Source organism: Lepisosteus platostomus, chromosome 13, assembly GCF_059453375.1.
Source record: "Lepisosteus platostomus isolate fLepPlt1 chromosome 13, fLepPlt1.hap1, whole genome shotgun sequence".
NCBI classification, from domain to species: Eukaryota; Metazoa; Chordata; class Actinopteri; order Semionotiformes; family Lepisosteidae; genus Lepisosteus; species Lepisosteus platostomus.
Genome location: NC_142623.1, coordinates 39,471,095 through 39,493,426, shown reverse-complemented (window position 1 = coordinate 39,493,426; position 22,332 = coordinate 39,471,095). Strand labels below are relative to the sequence as shown.

At 38.3% G+C, this 22,332-nt stretch overlaps 1 protein-coding gene across 1 annotated transcript in view; it reads left to right on the top strand.

Annotated features, from left to right (window-relative positions):
• Positions 1–21,310, top strand: part of tspan17 (tetraspanin 17) — a 29,603-nt gene extending 8,293 nt beyond the window's left edge. Inside the window, exons 2-8 of the mRNA XM_088604606.1 lie at positions 7,076–7,126; positions 7,980–8,126; positions 9,630–9,800; positions 11,453–11,578; positions 11,985–12,032; positions 15,957–16,073; positions 16,697–21,310. Coding sequence (XP_088460732.1) covers positions 7,076–7,126; positions 7,980–8,126; positions 9,630–9,800; positions 11,453–11,578; positions 11,985–12,032; positions 15,957–16,073; positions 16,697–16,762 — 726 coding nt within the window. The 3' untranslated portion in view covers positions 16,763–21,310. The remainder of the gene's footprint in view (positions 1–7,075; positions 7,127–7,979; positions 8,127–9,629; positions 9,801–11,452; positions 11,579–11,984; positions 12,033–15,956; positions 16,074–16,696) is intronic.
• The last annotated feature ends 1,022 nt before the right edge of the window (positions 21,311–22,332 follow it).

Genomic DNA, 22,332 nt, shown 5'->3' with positions numbered 1-22,332 from the left:
GTGTGTAAGTAATGGAGAGCTTCTCATTTCTCCACCTACTGTTGTCTTCCCAGTGCAGACTGACAGGGATACTAAATGCTGCTTTCACTGCAATGTCTCTCTAATCCAGTTGGATTAGTCTGAGCCTGAGCAAAATAGGATTCGTCGCTTTTACCAGCCCTGTGCCGATCATCTGAAAGCTTGCTTGCCCTTTTGATGGTCTTAAGAACGTAAAAACCATTACAAAAAGAGAGGAGGTTGTTTCTCCCACCTAGCCCATTTAGTATTTAAGTCGTCGATTGATCTGAGGATCACCTTCATTCATTTCTTGACAGAAGCCAGGGTATCCGCTTCTGCAGTATGGCTGGGTAGTTTGTTCAGTAGTCCCCACAAACATTTGTGTAAAGAAGTACAGTAAGAAGTTCTCAAGGCCGCAAGACTCTCTCTGCGTGTCTTACCAGTCTGTCACAGGTGAACCCCCAGTGAAAGCTGGGAGCTATTTATTAAAAGTACTGTGCTGTACTTGCATGATGGGACTTGAACCCAAAGTATGTCTCAAAATGGGACCACAACTTTAACCACAGCCTTCACATACAGTAGCACAGCTTTGACAGAAGTCGTGTAGTGCACCATAATTATTTGCCATTCCTCTGTCTTGTGTTACATGGAAGTCCGGAAGGACATACCCTGTAGGAGAAGTTTTGAAGAACTTGTTGATGCGTGTTTGTTCAAAGCTAACCCCCTTATTTATACACGACTTCATACTGTAGGTGCGGTAAAGAAGGAATTTACAGAAAGTTTCCTAATTTATGCCTCCTATATTACAATTATGCAATTACATGCACAGTGTTCTGACAAACAAAAGAAGTGTAGTACAGTACGGCCCGTTCTTCTGTTCCCAGTGGGGGGCCACAGTATTGACCTGTTCATTCAACTCTTCTATGTGTTGCGAACACACTCTGGAGTTCTTCCAGTCCCGTGCTGAAGAGAGGAGCTGCACACAGTGGGCTTGAAACCATGGCCTAATTGCCATGCAATGCGAAGAATCGAGGGGGTGGAAGGCGGGTCACTATGGCAACAATCTGTAGGAGGTGGGATTCTTCTTTTACACACATTGAGTGCCGCCCACCCACTACCAACACCGCTACCACCTCTCCGTTTGTGAGAATATCTTCATAAGGCCGCTGTCGTCACCCGGGCAACCGCTGCCCTTCACACCAGCGTCAAGCAGAGACACAATCCTGGAAGGGCTCATAAAGGTCAGGGTAGTGGCTCGGCAGAGCTTTGGAAAGTCTCTCGTCTAATCATGTGTTGTTGTTGTTTTTTTCCATCAAGGCCTACATGACATATCGTAAAACTGCAGTGGCTCAGTCATTGCTCATACGTGTCTATGCTCAGTTCATGTTGGACAAGTCTCAGTGGAGACTCACAGTATGTATTTAGCAAGAAGAAAACAGTTGCTTTACAGGGTTGGGGACTGAGAAGTGTTAAAACCGGCACTGACCGATTAATCCATTCAGAATACAAAGTGCCGCGAGAATCTTCTGATTGAAAGGCTATATAAGAATAAAATGAAAGAGGCTTAATATTAATAAAAATTCTGTGCTAAAATAAAAGCTTCTAAGACTGTTCAGATTTTAATGAGGCAAGAACTCCTTCTCTAGTGCACATATTAGATGAGGCAGGTTTTCCACCAGGTTGCAGCAGGACGTAGAATAAATCATGAATGTACATCTTAAAATGGTAAAAAAAAAAAAAGAAGCCAGTTCTATTCAGCTGAAAGTGTACTAGGCCATCTGTGAAATGTTGTTGAATTTAGAGTTTAACTTGAGATCAAATGGTGCCAAATTTTGAAATACTGCCTCACAATCGAGTGGGGAAATGCTAACCAAGGCTGAATAAATAAACCATTGCTGCTGTCGGGTAACTGTTCTATTTGAAATCAGTTTGTACTGCAGAAATGCAACGAATGTAAATGGACTAGAAAACAGTTCTTAGCAATAGTCCCAGTCTTTTCTGAATTTAGATTTGTGTTTTGTGATGTGTTAACCCTGAGAGATTTACTGTAATTATAACAGTGGGTCTTTTTAAATTGATTATTTTTCCTTTTATTTTAAATAGACTATTAATAATTCATTTTCATTAATTTTCAAAATGTAGCCGCAGAGGTCTTGGGGAGAAAGTAGCTTCCTACAGTTTATTATACTGTAGGTATAGGTGAATAAAATTCTAATTGTACCTCATTATGTTCAAGTTCATTTTGACCGTACAAAGATTCTCCTTATTTCCAGCAGGCAATATATTAAAGGGTTATAATTTTATTTATCATTGCCTAAAATGATCTGTACCTGTACACAAATTGGACAGTTAAAATAATACATAGTCTGTTTTAGTTACAGTATGTTTGTATAGAATGTTGTGGTTTGTATAGCTGTTGGTAGTGCAAAAGTTGGGGCGGTGTGGAGGCTCTGTGGCTAATGATCTGCGCCTGTGGCTGGAAGGTTGCCGGTTCAAATCCCGCGGCCGGCAGAGGAATCCTACTCCGTTGGGCCCCCGAGCAAGGCCCTTCACCCCAGCTGCTCCAGGGGCGCTGTATAAATGGCTGACCCTGTGCTCTGACCCCAAGCTTCTCTCCCTTTCTGTGTGTCTCATGGAGAGCAAGTTGGGATATGCGAAAAGACAAATTCTTAATACAAGAAATTGTATCTGGCCAATAAAATAATCTTATCACTTTTCTGATCTCTTATCTAAAATGTACAGAATTAACATAACAGAACGCAGCACACAACATTGCTTATAATTCGTTCTCTAAAATTAAATCGGTATTTTAATAAATTTAGATTAATTGGTACAGTATACCACAACAATTTGATGTCATTGACTTTTGCTGGAGGACTCAAAATGAATTAGACTGCAGTGAATTGGATTATATATATATACTAAACTCGGGTTATTCTTAACAGTGAACAAACATTTTATTTGAAAGAAAAAACAACTTGACCTTTTCTGTATGTTAATGTATTTGTGCTTAATTGGTATTGCAAGATTACAGCTTTTGTTCATGTAGACATGATAACCTTTTTATTTACAGATGTGGCGTTAAGCTTTAGAGGAATGGGTATGAGGTGCTTGCAGCATGTGCAGTGATAGTAATGTAATAAAGGAAGCTTTGGTCGAAGATCCACAGGAAACGTTGCATGGAAAAGAAACTGCTAACAGAATTGTGAAATTGCAGAAAACATCTGGCTGCTAGCTCTTGTGGGGTTCCGAGGTACCTACTGTCCTTACAGGATGGACTTGTACTCTCTGTACTAAAACTTGTTTTTATCCTTTTTCACATAAATGCAAAGTATAAGGGGGGATAAATAGGCAATAAAACACCACTTCTAAACAGCACTAAACAGTTTAATTTTAACCAAGCAATTTTGTTGCTTTGTCTTAGAAACCAGTATGTCCTTCATTTCAAGAGTGTTGGTACAGACGTACAGTAACTACTGGAGTCTTGTGAATAATTTCCTCTTTAATATTTGCTTTTGAATATATGTGCAATCTAAACAGTGTGGCACCACTAATGATATTTGCTAGTACATAACTTGAACATAACCCTTTCCCATACAGTATATATCCTATCCCTAAATATTTAGAAAATCATATATGGACTGTCATTTGTTTGTAAGGTGCCTTTTCTCCTTTATTTTAATGCAAACTAAGTTATACTGAATATATTATGATGATATTGATAACCACTGAGGTTCATTACAGCAGTACTTATAGTATTCCCTAATGATCACTGTAATGCAACTAATTGATTATTTATACATTAAGTGGAATGTAATTTCATTGCAAATTGCTCTCACATTACAGGTAGGTGGAAAATAATGGACCTGGAACAGTATTTATAGATTTATGAAAATTGCTAGTCACAGGGACAGACAGGGTATACAGGCACAAGTCAAATTTAGAAGTTTTGCTTCTCGGCAGTCTCGGAGAGCTTGGTGATTTAGAAATTGCATAGTGTCATTTGAATTTTGCTCTCCACTTTATAATTATTGCTAGTTGCAGTGCATACTTATTTAAAATGATTGTGCCAAGCTCAGAAACATAGAGTTTTCTAAGAGCTTACATAAAGGAAGGTAGCTACTACATCCACCCAGCACTAAATAATAGCACTGACCTGCTGACAGGTTGCAGTTGAACGAACTATACAGCTGCCCAGGTGCAGAAGTGAAAATTACTTCATCCACTACGTTAAAGGGAAGGAATTAGGACAAAACTGAATTTAGCCAGGATTCTGGGGTTGAAGCTATAGGATATTTAATGACCACAATTAATCAGGGACTGGAGCCTTGAGGAATAGTGACACCTACTGATCCACCATCAGCGCTGTACCACTGTAGCCCTGTTCCACTTTCTTCAAACACCCTTGGGTTCCATTTCATTTTGTTTCTGACTCAGAATAAAACCAGGTGACCTCAGCTAGATTCACGTCAGGACTTTGTACTGGCTGCTCAAGCACATTTACATTCACATGAAACAATTCACACCTTTGTTTCAGAGAGCTTTTAAATGTATTAGTTATGTTTGAATTATTAGTTGACCAGTTCTAATTTCGTGACAGGACTAATCCAAGCTCTTATTCTTCCACCCCTTGTTCTATCTAAGATCTACCAGACTCCCTTCACTGTTACTGATTAAGTAATTTATCAGAATTAAAGTACTCTAAGCCGTATATAAGGGTTGAGAACATAGTAGCCTATCTAGACTTTAACAAATAACAAAAAAACGACTTTACCAACATGGTCATGGAAAGTTCTTTGATTACTCTGTCTCTGGCTGAGTTCCTGCTGGCGAATGCATTGTCCCAATTCAGTTCTAGGTAAATAAATTGACTCAGATTAGCTTTACAATAATATCTTTTCATGCTTGGACTGAAAAAATCAGCAATGCTGTTGGGTATGTTGTTTTAGTCTGCAGGCTGCAGGAAAGTAAGCTGTATTCATGGTAGTAATTGCCAAAGAACATGAGTTTTGCCTTAGGCTGTAAATGAGTGCAGTGATTGCATGGCGAATGGTAAGGAATTTTAAAGACCACACACCAAAGGTTTTATTACTTTTATCATGCTGTTAGATGTTGCCATGGAGTGCTCGTGCTACAATAGAGACATTAGAAATGAAACATATGATTATTGGCACCAATCACATTTGTTGCCACTGTAAATGTTTAAATGAAGAGAATTTGCTTCTTTCATTCCACAGTGAACTTCCAGCCATCCAGTTGTTCAGTAAAATCAGGAACTCCCAAAGCATGTGTGCTGCACAGTTTGACCTAAGGCATAATGGAAAAAAAGACCGTTCAATACATCCGGCCTTTCAATTTCCTTTTCCTTAGGATTCCACTGCCTGTCTCTGAACACGTTGTGTCTGTCGTTCTTGCACGTAGGTATTTGTGTCAGCATTCCAGCTGCAAAGGAACAAGTAGGAATCTAGACACCTGAAGTTGGCTTCACAGCTGAAATGATGGGTTTTTACTTTTGAACAACCCACAAAGGACTATTAACTGCTAATAGCTAACCTTTACACTTAGACATTCTAACATAATTGATTGTTAAAGTGACCAAGACAGTAGAGAGGTACAACTGCAGACAGCAAGAATGTGAAGACAGCGAGTAAGCTGAGTTTTCTAGCAGCAGAATTCACGGAGATATCGGCTGCCAGAGAGAAATAAAACCCACAGTTAATGATTTAAGCTTTCAAGGCTGGACAGAACAGAAGGATATATGAGTGTTTCTGACGCAGTATTAAGCACTTTTTCAGAAGCTTTTGTTACCTGAGAGGTCAGAGATAAAATACTTTGACTAATTTTTATTTTGATTTGCTCTTGATGAAGGAAAAGATGTCAAACTCGCATTCTGACAGCTCCTTACCCTTTAGAATGTTGAAATAACTTTGGCAGGACCAGTCAGCATTACCTCTTACTAGTTGTCTTAATGTATCAACTGAGTGTATACAGTACAGTGGAGATATAAGAGGTGTTGTGAAGGACTAGTTCAGATTACTGTCTCCACAAAGATGTGCTCTTCTCAAAATATCACTACCTTCTGTTTTTACAGATTTAAATGATCAAGCCATGAGGGATGTCGGTATAGTAAACATTCAGCGATTTTGTTGTAGCAGGATGTGTATATTAGGAAGGAGGTTACAAAGAGCAAATGAAGATCCTCCGGCCTTAACTATAGTCGATATACATGTACTGTATTGAAAATAGTTTGCATAGTTATTTTAGCTATCACACTCGGCACGTTTTTCATTAGAATTGCTAGTGTGAGAGCACATGGTTGCTGTAGTGATGGTAAGGAGCCAATTCTTTGCTGGAATTGTAAACTGGCAGCCCCAGATTTAAGTGAGACAGGTAAGGACAAGCTGGCAATTTATATAACTTCTGATGTAAGATGAAAGAGGGCAGGATAAACTAGTAAGAGGAACCGGTTTCCTAAAGCAGAATGAATACTTATCATGTGCAACAGTAGATTTGTGTGTCTCTGGTTAGAGCACTGAATGTTCAAATGAATCTAGTGAGTCTCCTTTATTTTCTGAGTAGTCTTATGTTGTGTGTATTCTTTGCCAATACATACATACCCCGATTTACAGCCTGAATTTGTTCCTTTGAAAACTGTTTTTTAAGGAGAAAATGCAGAAAATAATAATATCCAAAAAGCAATGTTGTTCCATGAGATTTTATAGCTTACTTTAGGCTCAACATTATTACTGTGTATTCTGTACTGAAATATTTTAGAACTTATCACTGTTCTTCTATTATATTGGTTCCAGAAAAAAAGCTATTTTTAATCCTTTTCATTTAAAGGAACAAGTAAAGGGTAATTCTGCACTGTTGAGTTGAAAGAAGAAAAACAGCTTTTTGTCTCTTGAGTATGCCTGCATAAAACTCAACAACCAAAAATATCGTTTTTTTTCTTTCTGCTTTTTAGTGTGGCATTAGCAATTTGTTCCTTTGCAACCGGCGCCTATTTCCAACAGCAATATGCTAATTTATATATGAAGCCTACGAAGTTGATTGTCTTTGTCTTTTTGTTTTCCAGTTGCTGGGAGCAGCATTCCTGGGTATTGGACTGTGGGCATGGGCAGAGAAGGCACGTATCTTGAGCGCCATAACACAGTTGAAATGCTTGATGTGTTTTCAGCTTGTTTATTATGGAATCATGACAATATCAATATGAATCCTTTACCATTTCATTCTCTAGCTGAAGTACCCAGCTTCGATTTTACTGATTCCAAATTCGTTGGCCTTCCCAGCAGAGTAACTGGTGCAATAACTGAATAGGTACTGTTATTTTGCTAGGAGGTGTTGATCTGGTTCTGATAGATACAAGTCATTGATTCAACGTAATGTGATTGATAAGAGACTGTGAATAAAATGATTCACTGTGACCTTTTAGTTGTGCATTCCTGAAATGCAACAACTTACCTCTGTCACTGTATCAAATGCATTTCACCAACACCAGAATATCTTGCTTGTGTGAAAAAGCTAATGATATGTACACCAGTGACATGTAATATGATTCGGTTAAGAGCAATGCAATACCTCTCTTCTGTGCCATGTATAAGACTCAGGCTAACTATGTTCCTATAGCAAGTCTAGAAGTCAAGCAAGTAAATCTTTTTGTACATGAGCACATGTTTTAAGAAACTGAGAGTGATTTAATAATATTTTAATATGTCTTAATGGTCTTAATGGTTTGATCAAGTCTTTTTCAAGTCTTTTTTTGTATTTAGTCTTAAAATGACACACAACAGAAGGGGTATTGCCATTTTGAGATAGAAGAAAAACAACTGTCTGGGAGCAGGTAGTTCCTTCTTTTTTGCTAACTTGATTGATTGCAGCTTATTGATCCAGACTCCTTGTTGAGCTGTTCAGTGACACTTCAGCATGACTGAGATGGCACAGAGTTAACCTTCTGCTCAATCTCTTCCTCTGGCCTGCAGGGTGTATTGTCCAATATCTCTTCCATCACAGACCTTGGAGGATTTGATCCAGTGTGGCTGTTCATAGTGGTTGGAGGGGTGATGTTCATCTTAGGATTTGCTGGCTGTATCGGAGCTCTCAGAGAAAATACATTCCTCCTCAAATTTGTAAGATATTATATAGAAATATTTTTAAATCTATTTTTCTTACTATTAAGTCTCACCTGTTTGCTTTCCTGTAACATCATTATAATTTCTCTAATACAGTTACAATATTAAATAACCTGATGGTTAGCGAAGAAATTGTGTGGCAATGATCTGGGAGCAATGGTGATATGAATTACCTAAACATGTTTACTTCACTAAATAAGTTTCTCTGATGTTAATTAGAAAAGAGTTTACATTTTAGCTGTAATATTTAACAATATTGTTAAGGTAGGGTAGATTTCATTTCAAATATGCATTTTCTTATCAAAACGTGGCACCTTAATTTTTTACTCATGCTGATGCCTTTGCCAAAGTAAAATTGAAGTGTGGAAGTTTAAAACTAACTTAGATAAACAAATCCCATCGTTTTAGCTAGTCATTAACCAAAATCACATTCCTCAGTACTTATACGGAATGTGCGTATGTAGTTTTTAAACTGACTGAAGAGGACATATAAATTATGCTAGAAGGGCCAGCAGCTAAGTCACAGCATTCTTTTGAAATACTGGGAATACGTTTGACAGTGTTTTTTCCTATCAAATGTATACAGTATATGATACTTCTTCTTTTAAGAGTGTGTGTTACATTCAGAGGCATCTCTGGAGCTTATCAACATAATAAAGTACGGGCTGATTATCCCTTTGTCCAGTCAACACTACAGGAGATGGGGAATTATCTTATAAATGTTGATTCTGCCTTAAAGTCAAAAGTGGTATCAGTAGTAGTACCAAACCGCTCTTTCAACATTGCTAACTTTGGCCAGTGATGCAGGCTTATATACAGTATGTCTTAATAAAAGCAAAAATACTTGTCCGCAGATGCTACTTTTGACTTTATACAGTATGTACTAAAAGGGCAGATTGAATCTTATTTCACAAGTATGTCCTTGTAGTGTACATACTCATGAAGAATAGCCTGTCTACAGCAGACAAAACAAACCAAAAAATTATTTTTGCTACTGCTGTGAGCTAGAACTAAAATGATATTAATGCAGGTGCAGTATTTGTGTGTGCAGCACAGATGCTGCTAATATAATTTCATTTTCACCTATAAATTTCCTCAAAGCAATCTTAGCCTGTCAGAAGCCGAGAAAATGATTTATGACCAGCATGATATAGATACACTGAAGTATTTCCTGACGTGTTGCCTGAAGTATTTACAGTCAACACATTACAAATCAAACAGATGGGGCACACAACATGCGTTTTTAGCTTAAACAACATAGAATCCTGTGTATTCTGGTTTGGTCTGGCCTCAAAACATTATTTTAATGATCATTATAAATTGTCTGCTCTGTTAGTTTTAAACAACAAAAAATGAAAATTTGTTTTAATGCATATTGGTTTTTGTTCTGAAGATGTAATGCTGAGTGTGTAGACCCCCCTCCCTTTATGTAAAGTGAACCACTGTGGTCTCCCATTAACCAAGTGCGAAGACTAAACGTGTTTTCCTTTTTTTCCCCAGTTCTCCGTATTTTTAGGTCTCATTTTTTTCCTGGAGCTAACAGCAGGGATCTTAGCTTTCGTGTTTAAGGACTGGATCAAGGATCAGCTGAATTTCTTCATTAATAACAACGTCAAGGCATATCGGGATGACATTGACCTACAGAACCTCATCGATTTTGCACAAGAATATGTGAGTTTACACATGTATCATTACATACAGAGTCTCACTACCCGATAAGATGACATGACTGTAGGTTCTTTGTCTGGAAAATGTTAAGACCCCACCTTAACAGCTCTTGAGTCTGATCCAGCATGTCAGAACCACCCTTTATTTAAGGGATATTAAATTAGCAAATGAGCCTGTAGAGGATTTTCTGGGTAGCTGCTGCGATTTGTAATGAAAGAGGATTTTACTTGGCTACGATGCAAGAGAAAATTCTTGCAATCATTTGGGGAATTCTGGAACACTTTTCTCAGCCAAAAGGATGAAGGCTGAAGCACAAACTCATGGTTTCGAGCCTCCTGTATTTCAGCTTAACATCTGTAATTTCTTGCTTCTGAATTCTTGTTTGTTCATGGCTCAGAAGTGGAAGGTGCACGTTTTTCTGTCATCTGCAATGGACATCGCAAAGCAATACGTATACAGATAACCTCTCAGGTTCTGCCGAGACAGTTTTAGATAAGAAATCAAATTGCCGCAAATCGGACCAAAAATGCAGCACCAAAACCAAGCTCTCTGGGATTAGTTCTGAATATTGGCCAATCTTGTTTTATGGGTATTTTGGAAAAAAAAAATACCTGAACTATAAACTCAGTAAAACGAATATAAATACTGGCTTTTTGTTCACTTAAAGGTCTTGTGCATTTTCAGTAAAATAAAAACCGAGCAACATTGCAGTCTGATGTCAAAAGGCCTGCCGTTGACAAATAAATACAGGATGTTGAGTTTCCATAAATTTAGGGATGAAGGTTTGACAGTTGTTTTCTACATGTTCCAGCTCTGATAGAGGCAGGGCCAAGCTGAAGTTCAGGCCTGAAACACAATAGAGCCTGCTGAGTTTCTTCTTGTGAAAACATTGATATGGGAGCTGGCTATAAAAACAGTCGGCTTCAGTTAAGAGACCTACAGAGAGGAACACAATACGCAAGGCAGGGTCAAAGCCGGTTCTCTCGGTGACTGTGTGCAGGAAGGGATACAGTTTTGTTCTAGGAATTAAAACGCTCTATTTAGATCTGTGACAACCTCACTTTGGCTGTAATTTGCGACAGCCACGTTTTTTTAAACAAGTTTCATCTTCCTAAATTTAACTCTCTGAAACATTTGTTCATTTTTTTTTTTCATTTCTGCAGGAATACCTATTTCTTTATTACATTTTGATACAACCCATCTGTACTGGTTGATGTCTTGGAGGCTTAGAAAAGTAATGGAATATAGTACATTTATAGTCCTCTGTATCCCACTGACCAGCACAGACTAGTGAGCAGGGCACTGGATTCAACCCTTGATGGTTGTGGGTCTCTTTTGGGACTGAGCAAGGATCTTTGTCCCAGTTGCTCCAGCCCACTCTGCTTTACAGGTGTGTGCCTGCATTACTAGGGTTATCCCCATGCTGGATGAGCATCCACCCAGAGGGAGTCCCATGTTCTCAGTCTGCTTAGTGCCACAGAAACAATTATGAGCCTTTAGGCCCAAGCATGGATTTGACTGTTTTTACTGCAGCAAAGCCCAGGTTCTGTATGCGATCTGTAGGACTCATTTTTGTTTTTCTTTTTTTCTTTATTTCCATAAGCCGAAGGAGACGTCACATACCTTCCTTATCTAACATCAACTTGCTCTTGCAGTGGTCTTGCTGTGGCGCGCATGGCCCCAATGATTGGAACCTGAATATCTACTTTAACTGCACTGAGCTGAACCCCAGCAGAGAGCGCTGTGGAGTGCCTTTCTCCTGCTGCGTCAGAGACCCTGCGGTAAGAATCATGTCTCGCTCAGCCTGCAACACCAAGAGCCTCTGCACTGTCTGGGGCTCAGACTCGTTCTGCTATCCTCGTCCTCCTTTAGCTTCCCTCATACACATACAAAAGGAATTCACTGTTTCAGCTGGGGTCATGGTTATGATTTTTCCCCAGCGCGGATGACCATGAAAGACTCACTGGATTCAAAGTGCAGGATCTGTAAAACATTTTGAGTCCTGGAAAATATTTTTTTTTTGTAATTTAACAGTTAATCAAATAATTCAACCAATTTATTAATGGCAAGCATGATGAGAACAAATACCAAAAGACACTGTGTCTGCCCATGTACGTAAATTAAATTGCAGTTTTCACAACTACAGATTTTTCATTTCAAATAAATCTTCCTTTTCTTTCTGGGCAGGAAGATGTACTTAATACACAGTGTGGCTATGACGTTCGGCTTCAGGGTGTAAGTATGGCATTTTTCCTTTGTTTCCTCATCTTGGATTCTTGGATGTAGGAAAAGTTGATGAAGTTGTTGCATGAGTCTGCAAAAAAAAAAAGTGGTCTCTCTGTGTGATACCTACATTTTCCTCTGGTTCAGATTAAGGTTTAGTCTGTTAATTAACTTTGTTTTTTTCCATGCATCCATCTTCTAACCACTTCATCTCATTGAGGGTTGTGGGGGAGCTGGAGCCTATCCTGGCAAGCAACAGGTGCAAGGCCAGTCCACCACAGGGCACACACAGACACAGATACAGACACACAAGGCTCAATTTTCCCAGTAGACTTTTAACGTACAGTAGCAGTGTGTCTTTGGACTATTAGAGGAAACCAGAGCACACGGGAAACCCACATGAACAGAGGGAAAACATGCAAAGTCAGATAGCACCAAAGTTGCTTAAAAAATTTCCCAAAGCTATGAAAGAATCAGGATTTCTGACTAACTTAGTAGATCAGCTGATTCTAATGTTACTGATTTGCAGTACGTCTGAATGGGTGTAGAAAAGATACATTTCCAGTTGTGTCATCTAGTGTGCCATTAAGATGTGGATATTTTCATTTAGAAGAGTGGCACTTCAAAGACTCAATACATACATTTAAAAAAGGAAACAGGGTTAAATTTAAGGAATAGTGTGGGGCTTAAATCGTGTACTTTAAAGCCTGTAAATGCAATCAGCAAACAGACAGCACACTGGACATGACAGAGGAGAGTGATTATGTTGGCTATCTTCCAGTACAGCGTAGGTCATCCATCCATTTTCTAACTGCTTAGAACAAAGGTTTTGGAATCACGAGCAACAAAAAATTGCTTTTCATAAAAATTGCAGTCTCAGCCTTGGAATGCAGTTTGTTAATATTTGATTACAACTGTATTCATTCTGTAAGTATTTCATCTGCAGACACTTTTCCAAACTTGGCCTTCAGACTCTTCAATATTGAAATGGACATGTAAAGGCAGTACAGTACTGTATGTGCCACTGATGTCAGTATCCTCTCAGGAGATAAAAATCTCTTTTCCTAGCTCATGGTATATAGTATACAGTGCCTTGCGAAAGTATTCGGCCCCCTTGAACTTTTCAACCTTTTGCCACATTTCAGGCTTCAAACATAAAGATATAAATTTTTTATTTTATGTGAAGAATCACCAACAAGTGGGACACAATTGTGAAGTGGAACGAAATCTATTGGATTTTTGAAACTTTTTTAACTAATAAAAAAATGAAAAGTGGGGCGTGCAAAATTAATCGGCCCCTTTACTTTCAGTGCAGCAAACTCACTCCAGAAGTTCAGCGAGGATCTCTGAATGATCCAATGTTGTCCTAAATGACTGATGGTGATAAATAGAATCCACCTGTGTGTAATCAAGTCTCTGTATAAATGCACCTGCTCTGTGATAGTCTCAAGGTTCTGTTGAAAGCGCAGAGAGCATCATGAAGACCAAGGAACACACCAGGCAGGTCCGTAATACTGTTGTGGAGAAGTTTAAAGCCGGATTTGGATACAAAAAGATTTCCCAAGCTTCTAACATCCCAAGGAGCACTGTGCAAGCGATCATCTTGAAATGGAAGGAGTATCAGACCACTGCAAATCTACCAAGACCTGGCCGTCCCTCTAAACTTTCAGCTCAGACAAGGAGAAGACTGATCAGAGATGCAGCCAAGAGGCCCATGATCACTCTGGATGAACTGCAGAGAACTACAGCTGAGGTGGGAGAGTCTGTCCATAGGACAACAATCAGTCTTACACTGCACAAATCTGGCCTTTATGGAAGAGTGGCAAGAAGAAAGCCATTTCTCAAAGATATCCATAAAAAGTCTCGTCTAAAGTTTGCCACAAGCCACCTGGGAGACACCCCAAACATGTGGAAGAAGGTGCTCTGGTCAGATGAAACCAAAATCGAACTTTTTGGCCACAATGCAAAACGATATGTTTGGCGTAAAAGCAACACAGCTCATCACCCTCAACACACCATCCCCACTGTCAAACATGGTGGTGGCAGCATCATGGTTTGGGCCTGCTTTTCTTCAGCAGGGACAGGGAAGATGGTTAAAATTGAGGGGAAGATGGATGCAGCCAAATACAGGACCATTCTGGATGAAAACCTGTTGGAGTCTGCAAAAGACCTGAAACTGGGACGGAGAATTATCTTCCAACAAGACAATGATCCCAAACATACAGCAAAATCTACAAAGGAATGGTTCAGAAATAAACGTATCCAGGTGTTTGAATGGCCAAGTCAAAGTCCAGACCTGAATCCAATCGAGAATCTGTGGAAAGAGACTGCTGTTCACAAACGCTCTCCATCCAACCTCACTGAGCTCGAGCTGTTTTGCAAGGAAGAATGGGCAAGAATTTCAGTCTCTCAATGTGCAAAACTGATAGAGACATTCCCCAAGCGACTTGCAGCTGTAATCGCAGCAAAAGGTGGCTCTACAAAGTATTAACGCAAGGGGGCCGAATAATTTTGCACGCCCCACTTTTCATTTTTTTATTAGTTAAAAAGGTTTCAAAAATCCAATAGATTTCGTTCCACTTCACAATTGTGTCCCACTTGTTGGTGATTCTTCACATAAAATAAAAAATTTATATCTTTATGTTTGAAGCCTGAAATGTGGCAAAAGGTTGAAAAGTTCAAGGGGGCCGAATACTTTCGCAAGGCACTGTATAAACTTTTATTTTAACTGTTATATATCATATTTGTACACCCAGGGAACTGCCTACAGAACACAAATATGGTAAAGAATATAATTCAGGATGACATTAAGATTATTTGCATGAATTGATGTATTGAATTTAGAAGTATTTTCACCAACAAAAATGGAGACTGTCCCACAACTCTCACTTACACAGTCTTTGGTAGGAAAATCAATTCTGAGAAATTCAAATTGTTCTGAGGCAATTAGTGAATTTAGTTTTTGCACTGCCAAGTTTTTTTTTTTCCTGTAACTAGGTGGGGTGTGTTGCCCTCAGGAAGAAAATGGTTTCACAAAGTGAAAGGCAGCAGGAACACCTCTGAGTACTTTAGTCAAAGTCATGTTGTGGCAGTGGTGCAGTTCCTGTAACAAACTACCAAGCCTTCATTCCTCACAGACAGCAGCGTTGTTGGGATGTGAATAGCCAAGCCTTTTTTTTTTGTTGGTTTCTCAAGGAAACAAAAGACTCCTTCTGTCTGTGCCTTTTGCAAACAAAGAGGGGTCTCTGGAGAGGGGTGGGGGGGTGTCTAGGTTCTGGATTTCCCTATTGAATATCCTCCCCTCCTCAACTGCACAGTCCATCCAGCCTGTAGTGAAACACATCCTTTTACAGAGTTCGACTTGTCTGTCATTTCAAAATGGCCGTTAATAAGTAAAACAAAAGTTCTTCTATAAAAGAAAGCACACTGTAGCAGTTAATTCTTTAGGCTTGTTTTTTACTCATAAATTCAGATTAAGCCACTCATATGGTCATTTTTACCCCCCCAACAAAAGTTTCTGATAATCCCATGAATTAATCCATTTGATGTAGGGATGTGCTTCAGCTATTTTGGCAGCTTGGTGTGCTGTGATCTTGATATTGTATTGGGATGTGTGTAGCTGAAGGACCAGTCACGCATCAGCTAAGTTACACAGAAGTCATGGTTTCTTTGTCTGTCCATTAGTATCAAAGTTTGGAACTCTTAGCTACTACGCTTTGTAGTGCTACTGTGGTCCTGCTGTTTTATTCCACTTATCCAAACTGATGGTGGAAAAGCCAGTGGAATTCCACCTGTTTTGTAAAAGGAGTTTTGAAGGACAGAAGTGTTACACAGCATTCACTGATCATTTTACAAAGCCCTTTCACATACGCTACTACAGCAGTACACACAGTTAATTTAGTTTCTGTCTAACGAAAGGTTCTTTTTGTCTAACAGGAACTAGATCAACAAAAATATATTTACACCAAGGGCTGCGTGGGACAATTTGAAAAGTGGCTTCAAGACAATTTAATCCTTGTTGCTGGTATTTTTGTTGGAATTGCACTACTTCAGGTAAGGACTGGTATATTTCCGTGTTTTATTTTCTGAAGAACATATTGTTTGAAGTTCACAAATGGGGAAAAAAAACACCTCCTGTGTTGGGGTCACGTGGGCTTTATTGATTGCCTCTGACATTGAGACGGCCCTCTTGTCTAAGATATTGTGTCTTAAATGACACTGCCCTCTGGTGTTGACATAGAGCATTAAAATAAATGCAAGTCTTGTTTTCAAATTTGACTACCTAAACATTGTAAAAACATGGTGTAACTTCAGATACACATCAGCGCCATTCTTGTTTTCATTATAATTGTTTTCACTTCGGGTGTGCATTGTTTTACTGCACCTGTCCAGCAGATGGAACTGCCTTATAATACAGACACCCCTAGAATTAAGAGAATCAGTTTAGCTTGAGCAAATTCGAGAGCACCTTAAATTACCATCAGAACAACCTTTTTTCATCTTTATCATTTGACACCTTTTCCCTTCATTTTTTAAAACAGCTTTGTTAGGCTACTCTTAAAGCACCTTTACACCACTGGCAACATGTCCTGTAAAAATTACAGAAGTAGATTCCCATCGGTTGGTTTTCATGATGCTGCCTTTAATATTACTAATAAGTGCCCCCTTTTTTTTAGATCTTTGGAATCTGTTTGGCACAAAATCTTGTAAGCGACATTAAAGCAGTGAAGGCAAATTGGTGATGGAGGGCCAGGAAGACGAGCCAAGCCAGCAGCCAGAGCTAAACCCCCAGACTGCCCTGCCAAGCAACTGGAAACTGAACTTATGCATGGAGCAGTGTCTGCAGCAGGGGCAGGGTGGGGGCGGGGAGCGATTCTTTCTCAAGCGGATCCACAGTCCTGTGGATTGATCAGTTAGCCGACTCCTGAAGTAATCGATTTTATTTTTGTTTCTCTTTTGTTTTTTTGTTTTTTAAGCGGTATGCAGAAGACATACAAAGCACACATACCCTTGCAAGAATGTTAAGAAATTCGCATTGGGCTGAAGGGAAAAAGTACCGTTGGGAAACGCCTTTCCTTGTTGTTGTTATTATTATAATAATTAGAACGACAGCTAATCAGAGATTGTCATTATCTCCTGATCACGGCAGAACCTTTTTTCCCCCCCCAAGAACTTGCTCTTCCCTCTCCCTTTTTTTTATCTTTGCTTTTCTTTCTTGATCCGATAGGCCGGCAGTGATTCATTTGCTTAAATTATGGGCTTAATTGTGGCTCAGAGCCCTTACTGAGTATGATAAATGTCTTTCAGGAGACATGATACCTGGAGAAGTCAGGGTAGGTGGAGGACACATTCCCTTCCAGCGAACTGCCAGAACTGAGTATTTGACATCTTGTCCTGGATAATTTATAACTTGGTAAATGAATACAAAGGTATTCGAAAATATGTCCTCATTTGTTTTAGTCCCTTTGCCTGTAGAGTTTTTTTCCTTCTTTGGGTTATAGGGATCCAGAAGCATAATTTAATTTCTCACTATCGACACTACAGGCGGTCATTCTGCATTCGTTTTCCAAATAGAAAGTTCTGGCTGAAATTTCAAAAGCCAAACTGAAATTCAGCAGGAGTTTTATTCTGTATAAATCCCTTTGAAGTGTTTTTTCCTCCCTCTCTTGGTGTTGCATAAAAATGTTTCCTTTTTAAAAAACAATTCTAGAAAGACATGATTTCGCCTCACTTTAGAAGTCTTGTACACAACAAAGAACACTGCATTAGACTGCGTTTGAATGGAGGCTACATTCTACTGAATGTAGGTTTACTGCCTAAAACCTATCCAGTAAGAAAAATATAAAAATATTTTTCCAATGAGAACCTTACTAAAAATGTGTGAATGGTGCTGCAGTGCCTCTCAGTTCTCAGTTATTTTAGGTTCTAGTGTTGTCTAAATAAAGAAGAAACCAGCCTCCCTGGTAAAAACAAAGTCATCTTCCTGTTACGTGAATGATTATGAGGAAGAGGAAGCTGGAAATTGGCCACGCATCTAAATCCCAGAAAGACAGGGTTGACTGTGTTGTTTTGAAACTTAATGTTTGTCTGGATTCGTGTTTAAACTGATCAACTGCTGCTGGGTGTTGCCTGCGTACGGCTTTTAACTTTTAAAACGGAGGTTTACCTCTTTCATCTGCCATACCCTTTTCTTCTCATACAGGTCTTCAGTTCCAGTCTGCATTGCTTACAGAAGCTTTGTGTAGAATCTAAATTTGGTGGAGCTCACTCAGAAATTAGGTCGGTGCTTCTTAACCACATACCTTTGAGTGCCAACCCCCAGCATTCTTGAAGTGCCAACAAATATCACTACAACAAAAAGGCATTGCGCCACTTGGAACAGTACAGTACATACTGTACGGGATTTAAAAAAAAATGGTGGCATCCTGTCCAAAGTCATTTTCAGACACACTCTTTTAAAGAAAAGTTCATGTCTGTAGCATTCACTTCCCTTTTCCCTGAAACCAGCCACTCTCTCGTCCATAGGGATATGGTTTTTATTAAAGGATGACTGGGTTAGCACAGAAAGAAGGGTTTTGGGACAGCTGGGACAAATATCTTGCATGTTAGATGTGAGGCCCTGATGAAAACTCCATGAATATTATTTGGGTGCCTGTGAGTAAAATAAGAGTTTTTATCTTGTGGTTTTCAGCATATATACAGGACGTCTGAGCTTGTGCTAGCTATCGTGCCTGGCATTCATTTTTTAATTTTTTTTTGTATTAATAAAACATCCAGGCAATTTACTTTCTAATGTTAATGCTGACTCCTGAAGTTGTACATTTGAAGTGCTGGGTAGATATGTTATGGTACCCATAAAAAAAAGTAAGCATTTTAATTTAATATGCAATTCTGTCGTGTCTTCCTGTACGGACATTATGATGATCTTGCATTTCTGGACAACTGTGCTTATTTTTACATCTTATGACAGAGATGCCTTCTTTAAAGTTTGTCTCGCTAGATTTAAACTATAACATTCCTGGGCTGGAGTGATAGTAATGTAGACAATTAAGCTCCTTGTCTGATAGTGTGAATGTGCAATCTTACATTATAACCGTGGTCTGCCATTGATGTACATTCCTTTTAGACAACACACCTATACCTCTTGAATTGATTAAAATATTTCAGCAATTTTAGTACTTTAGTCTACTAAGTAGACTTTTAACACAGTGAGTGGGTTACTGGATTTCAATAAATTTCGTTTACAAGTTGAAACATTTTTTGCTGTTGTTTTTTAAATAGTTTTCTGCTGCCTGTAGGAAATCCCAAGCTCAGTTCTGACCTCATATCTTGACATTCTAGATGAGGTCATTTTTAACATTCAGATGTATCTAGAAAGAATGTTAAAAAGAGCAGATCAGAGTTTCTTTAGGCACCACAACTTACTGTGGAAAGGTGGAAAAGTTACATCTGTAAGCAGAGGAACTGTGCTACTGTTCCTACTCTTTACAATTATCTTTGTGTTGTTCTGCAATACTAACAATCTAGTTGTCTGACAACTAGCTTGCAGTCCAAGATCAATGAAGAGGATACTCTGGGATATATTGGGTATTCCAATATTTTTTTTTATTTTCTGCAGATATTTTTAAAGTTGTTCCTTAAAACAAGAGGTTGTTCTCCCCCCCCAAAGATAAATCAGAACATTTTAGTGATTTTTAATTCATGAACAGGACCAATTCTAAAGACAAATCCCACACACACACAAAATTATTTGGTGTGCTCACAAGCTGTCAAACTGCCTACACTCGTAGAAACCTTTAACTCTACCTCAGTTTAAAAAAAAGTCTGAAAACGAGGACTAAATCACATCAGATAGGACTTTCTCGTGTTGCTTTGCATATCACAGAATGTGTACATCTAAATTACCATTTTGCAAGCATCTTTTTTTAATTTTCCTAAAAACAAAACTCACAGGTTTTGGGTTTTTTTTGTGTAGTTAGCATAGAGGACATGAAGACAACAAATTCTGAAAATTCTGACTTCTTATTGCCAGTTTAAAATACTGTTAACCAAGCTTTAAGTCACAGAAAAAATCATCTCCCAATATATAATTAGAGATTGTGGGATCATTTTGGAAATAATACTATTTTTACCCACATAAGTTAAAAACAGCATGAGCATTTAAAAATGTGAACCACACCAAGCCCATCACACATCAGTATCTAAAATACAGCTGTGTTTCTTTGTTAGTTTTAAATTAATTTAATTTCCTAATCTCTTTCATTCATTTATTGGTGTGTTCTAAGCGGTCCCCTTACCACGTGCTTGGCTTTCTGTAAAGAGGCAAGCAAATTTTGATTCTCAGGTCATAGTCTTGCTGGTATGATGCTTGGCTGATTAATGTTTTGGCTGTAGTTCTATACCATACTCAATATGACGAAACAGAATTAACCATATATTTAATGCTGTTCTCACAGAGAAATGTTGGAACATATTTATAAATGTAGGTCAAGGCCAGTACTTCTAATTATTTTTGTTTTGTGTACTGTAACATTGATCTTGCCATTAGATTATAGTTTTCTTGTCACCTTGATTTTAATGGATTCAATTTCAGTATCCCTTGAAATAAACAGATGGTTTTGTCTTTGCCTAATAGACCTGACCTGCTGCCTCTATTTACTCAATGCATGAGTAGAACGTTAGTCACAGTATAACTTTTTTTACTATATAGAATGTATGTCCCTTACTTTTATAACAGAGGGGGCAGGATCTATACTCTTGTAATCAAAAAGGCACACGATTCCCCAGGGATTATGCCTTCTTTGTGGATCCTAGGTTTTACAATTTAATGTTACTAATAAAAACAATTACATTGCCCATCCATTCTTTGGACCTACTGTATGTTTCTGTATTTAAATGTTTTTTTTCCTGTTTTTTACCACTCAATGTTGATAATCTTATGCGTGGGCTTGAGTTCCCAGTGACCATCGAGGGAATCCATCATTTTTAAGATATGTTACCAAACAATTTGTGATGCAGTATTACTAGGTCCTTTATATATAAATGTCAAGTAGTTGTTCAAGTTAAAAAGAAATGGAAAAAAAAACAGCAAACACTTTTCCTTTTATTTTTTCTGATAGTAAACGTTTTAAGATGTTGAATTGTTTACAAGTTGAATTCCTGAACCAATTTCATTGAACTACTAGTTCTGAGGAAAAGAAAGGACATTGATTGTAGGACATGGTCTGTTACACTGTATATTGTCTTACAGATATGCTTCTTTTTCATATTGAATAAAATGATTTGACAAATGTGTGGTTATTATGCGTCTTCATAAAGCTCTTTGTTTTGTTTTTAACATTGAATTAAATACCACTTTTGACCCCTCTCATATATATATATATGATTTGCAAATTCAGGAGTTATTTAGTTTGCGGGTTACAAGTTTTTTCACTTTGGAATGGAGTGTAAGTAAATGTGCCTTTGCATATTGACAAGTGCTGAAAACTTACAGTATTAGGATTGTAATATATTAGATGATCTAAATGAACTGATACAATTATACAAATGCACGGTAAGGAGGTCTATACAATGTTGCAACGCTTCTAGCTCAGAAGTTGCAATCTGCAATTCTTAACACTGCCCAGTCTCTCGTGCACAGCAGTCATTTGCAACCCAAAACACTTATTACGATTTTGAAAACCAATTCATGTGTGGGGATTTAACTACAGGGATTTATTGACGTTTATGTTATGAGTCACAAGTTTGTTTGTTTTTTGAGTAGTGTGACTTAACAGATTTCAGCCCAGGTGTAGCAGTACAGATGAAACTCCATTAACATCTAGGCATTGATGTCAGTTGTCTGATCTCCTCCTTATAACCTTAATCCTCCACTAAGCCTTAAAATGGTATTAATATTATTTATTAAAATTAGTAGTATTGTGGTATTGGTTCAAACAAAGCACTAATACTAACAGAAGAAATATGTACAAGGCTTTATACACAAGTCTGTTCTGCTTCATCTTTAAATTATTCTTGAACGGAAGGCTGCACAGAAATCTACAACCATGAAAATATTCAAAGACCTTTCCTTGCGTTATCACAAGAGGGGGCTATTGACCAGTTGTCATTTGATTTAAAAGTAGCATTCATCACCACTAGAGGATGCTATTTACAAAGGTCAATTGCAATAGTTTTCTTCCTGTCACGACATTTAAAAAAAGCATGAAATGTATACAGAAGTCATTATTAGACTATTCAGTCACAGATTTTCTCCTTCAAACATTAGCACATTCAAGTTTTATAGTTTTAATCAGTGCTGTTTTTCTGTGAA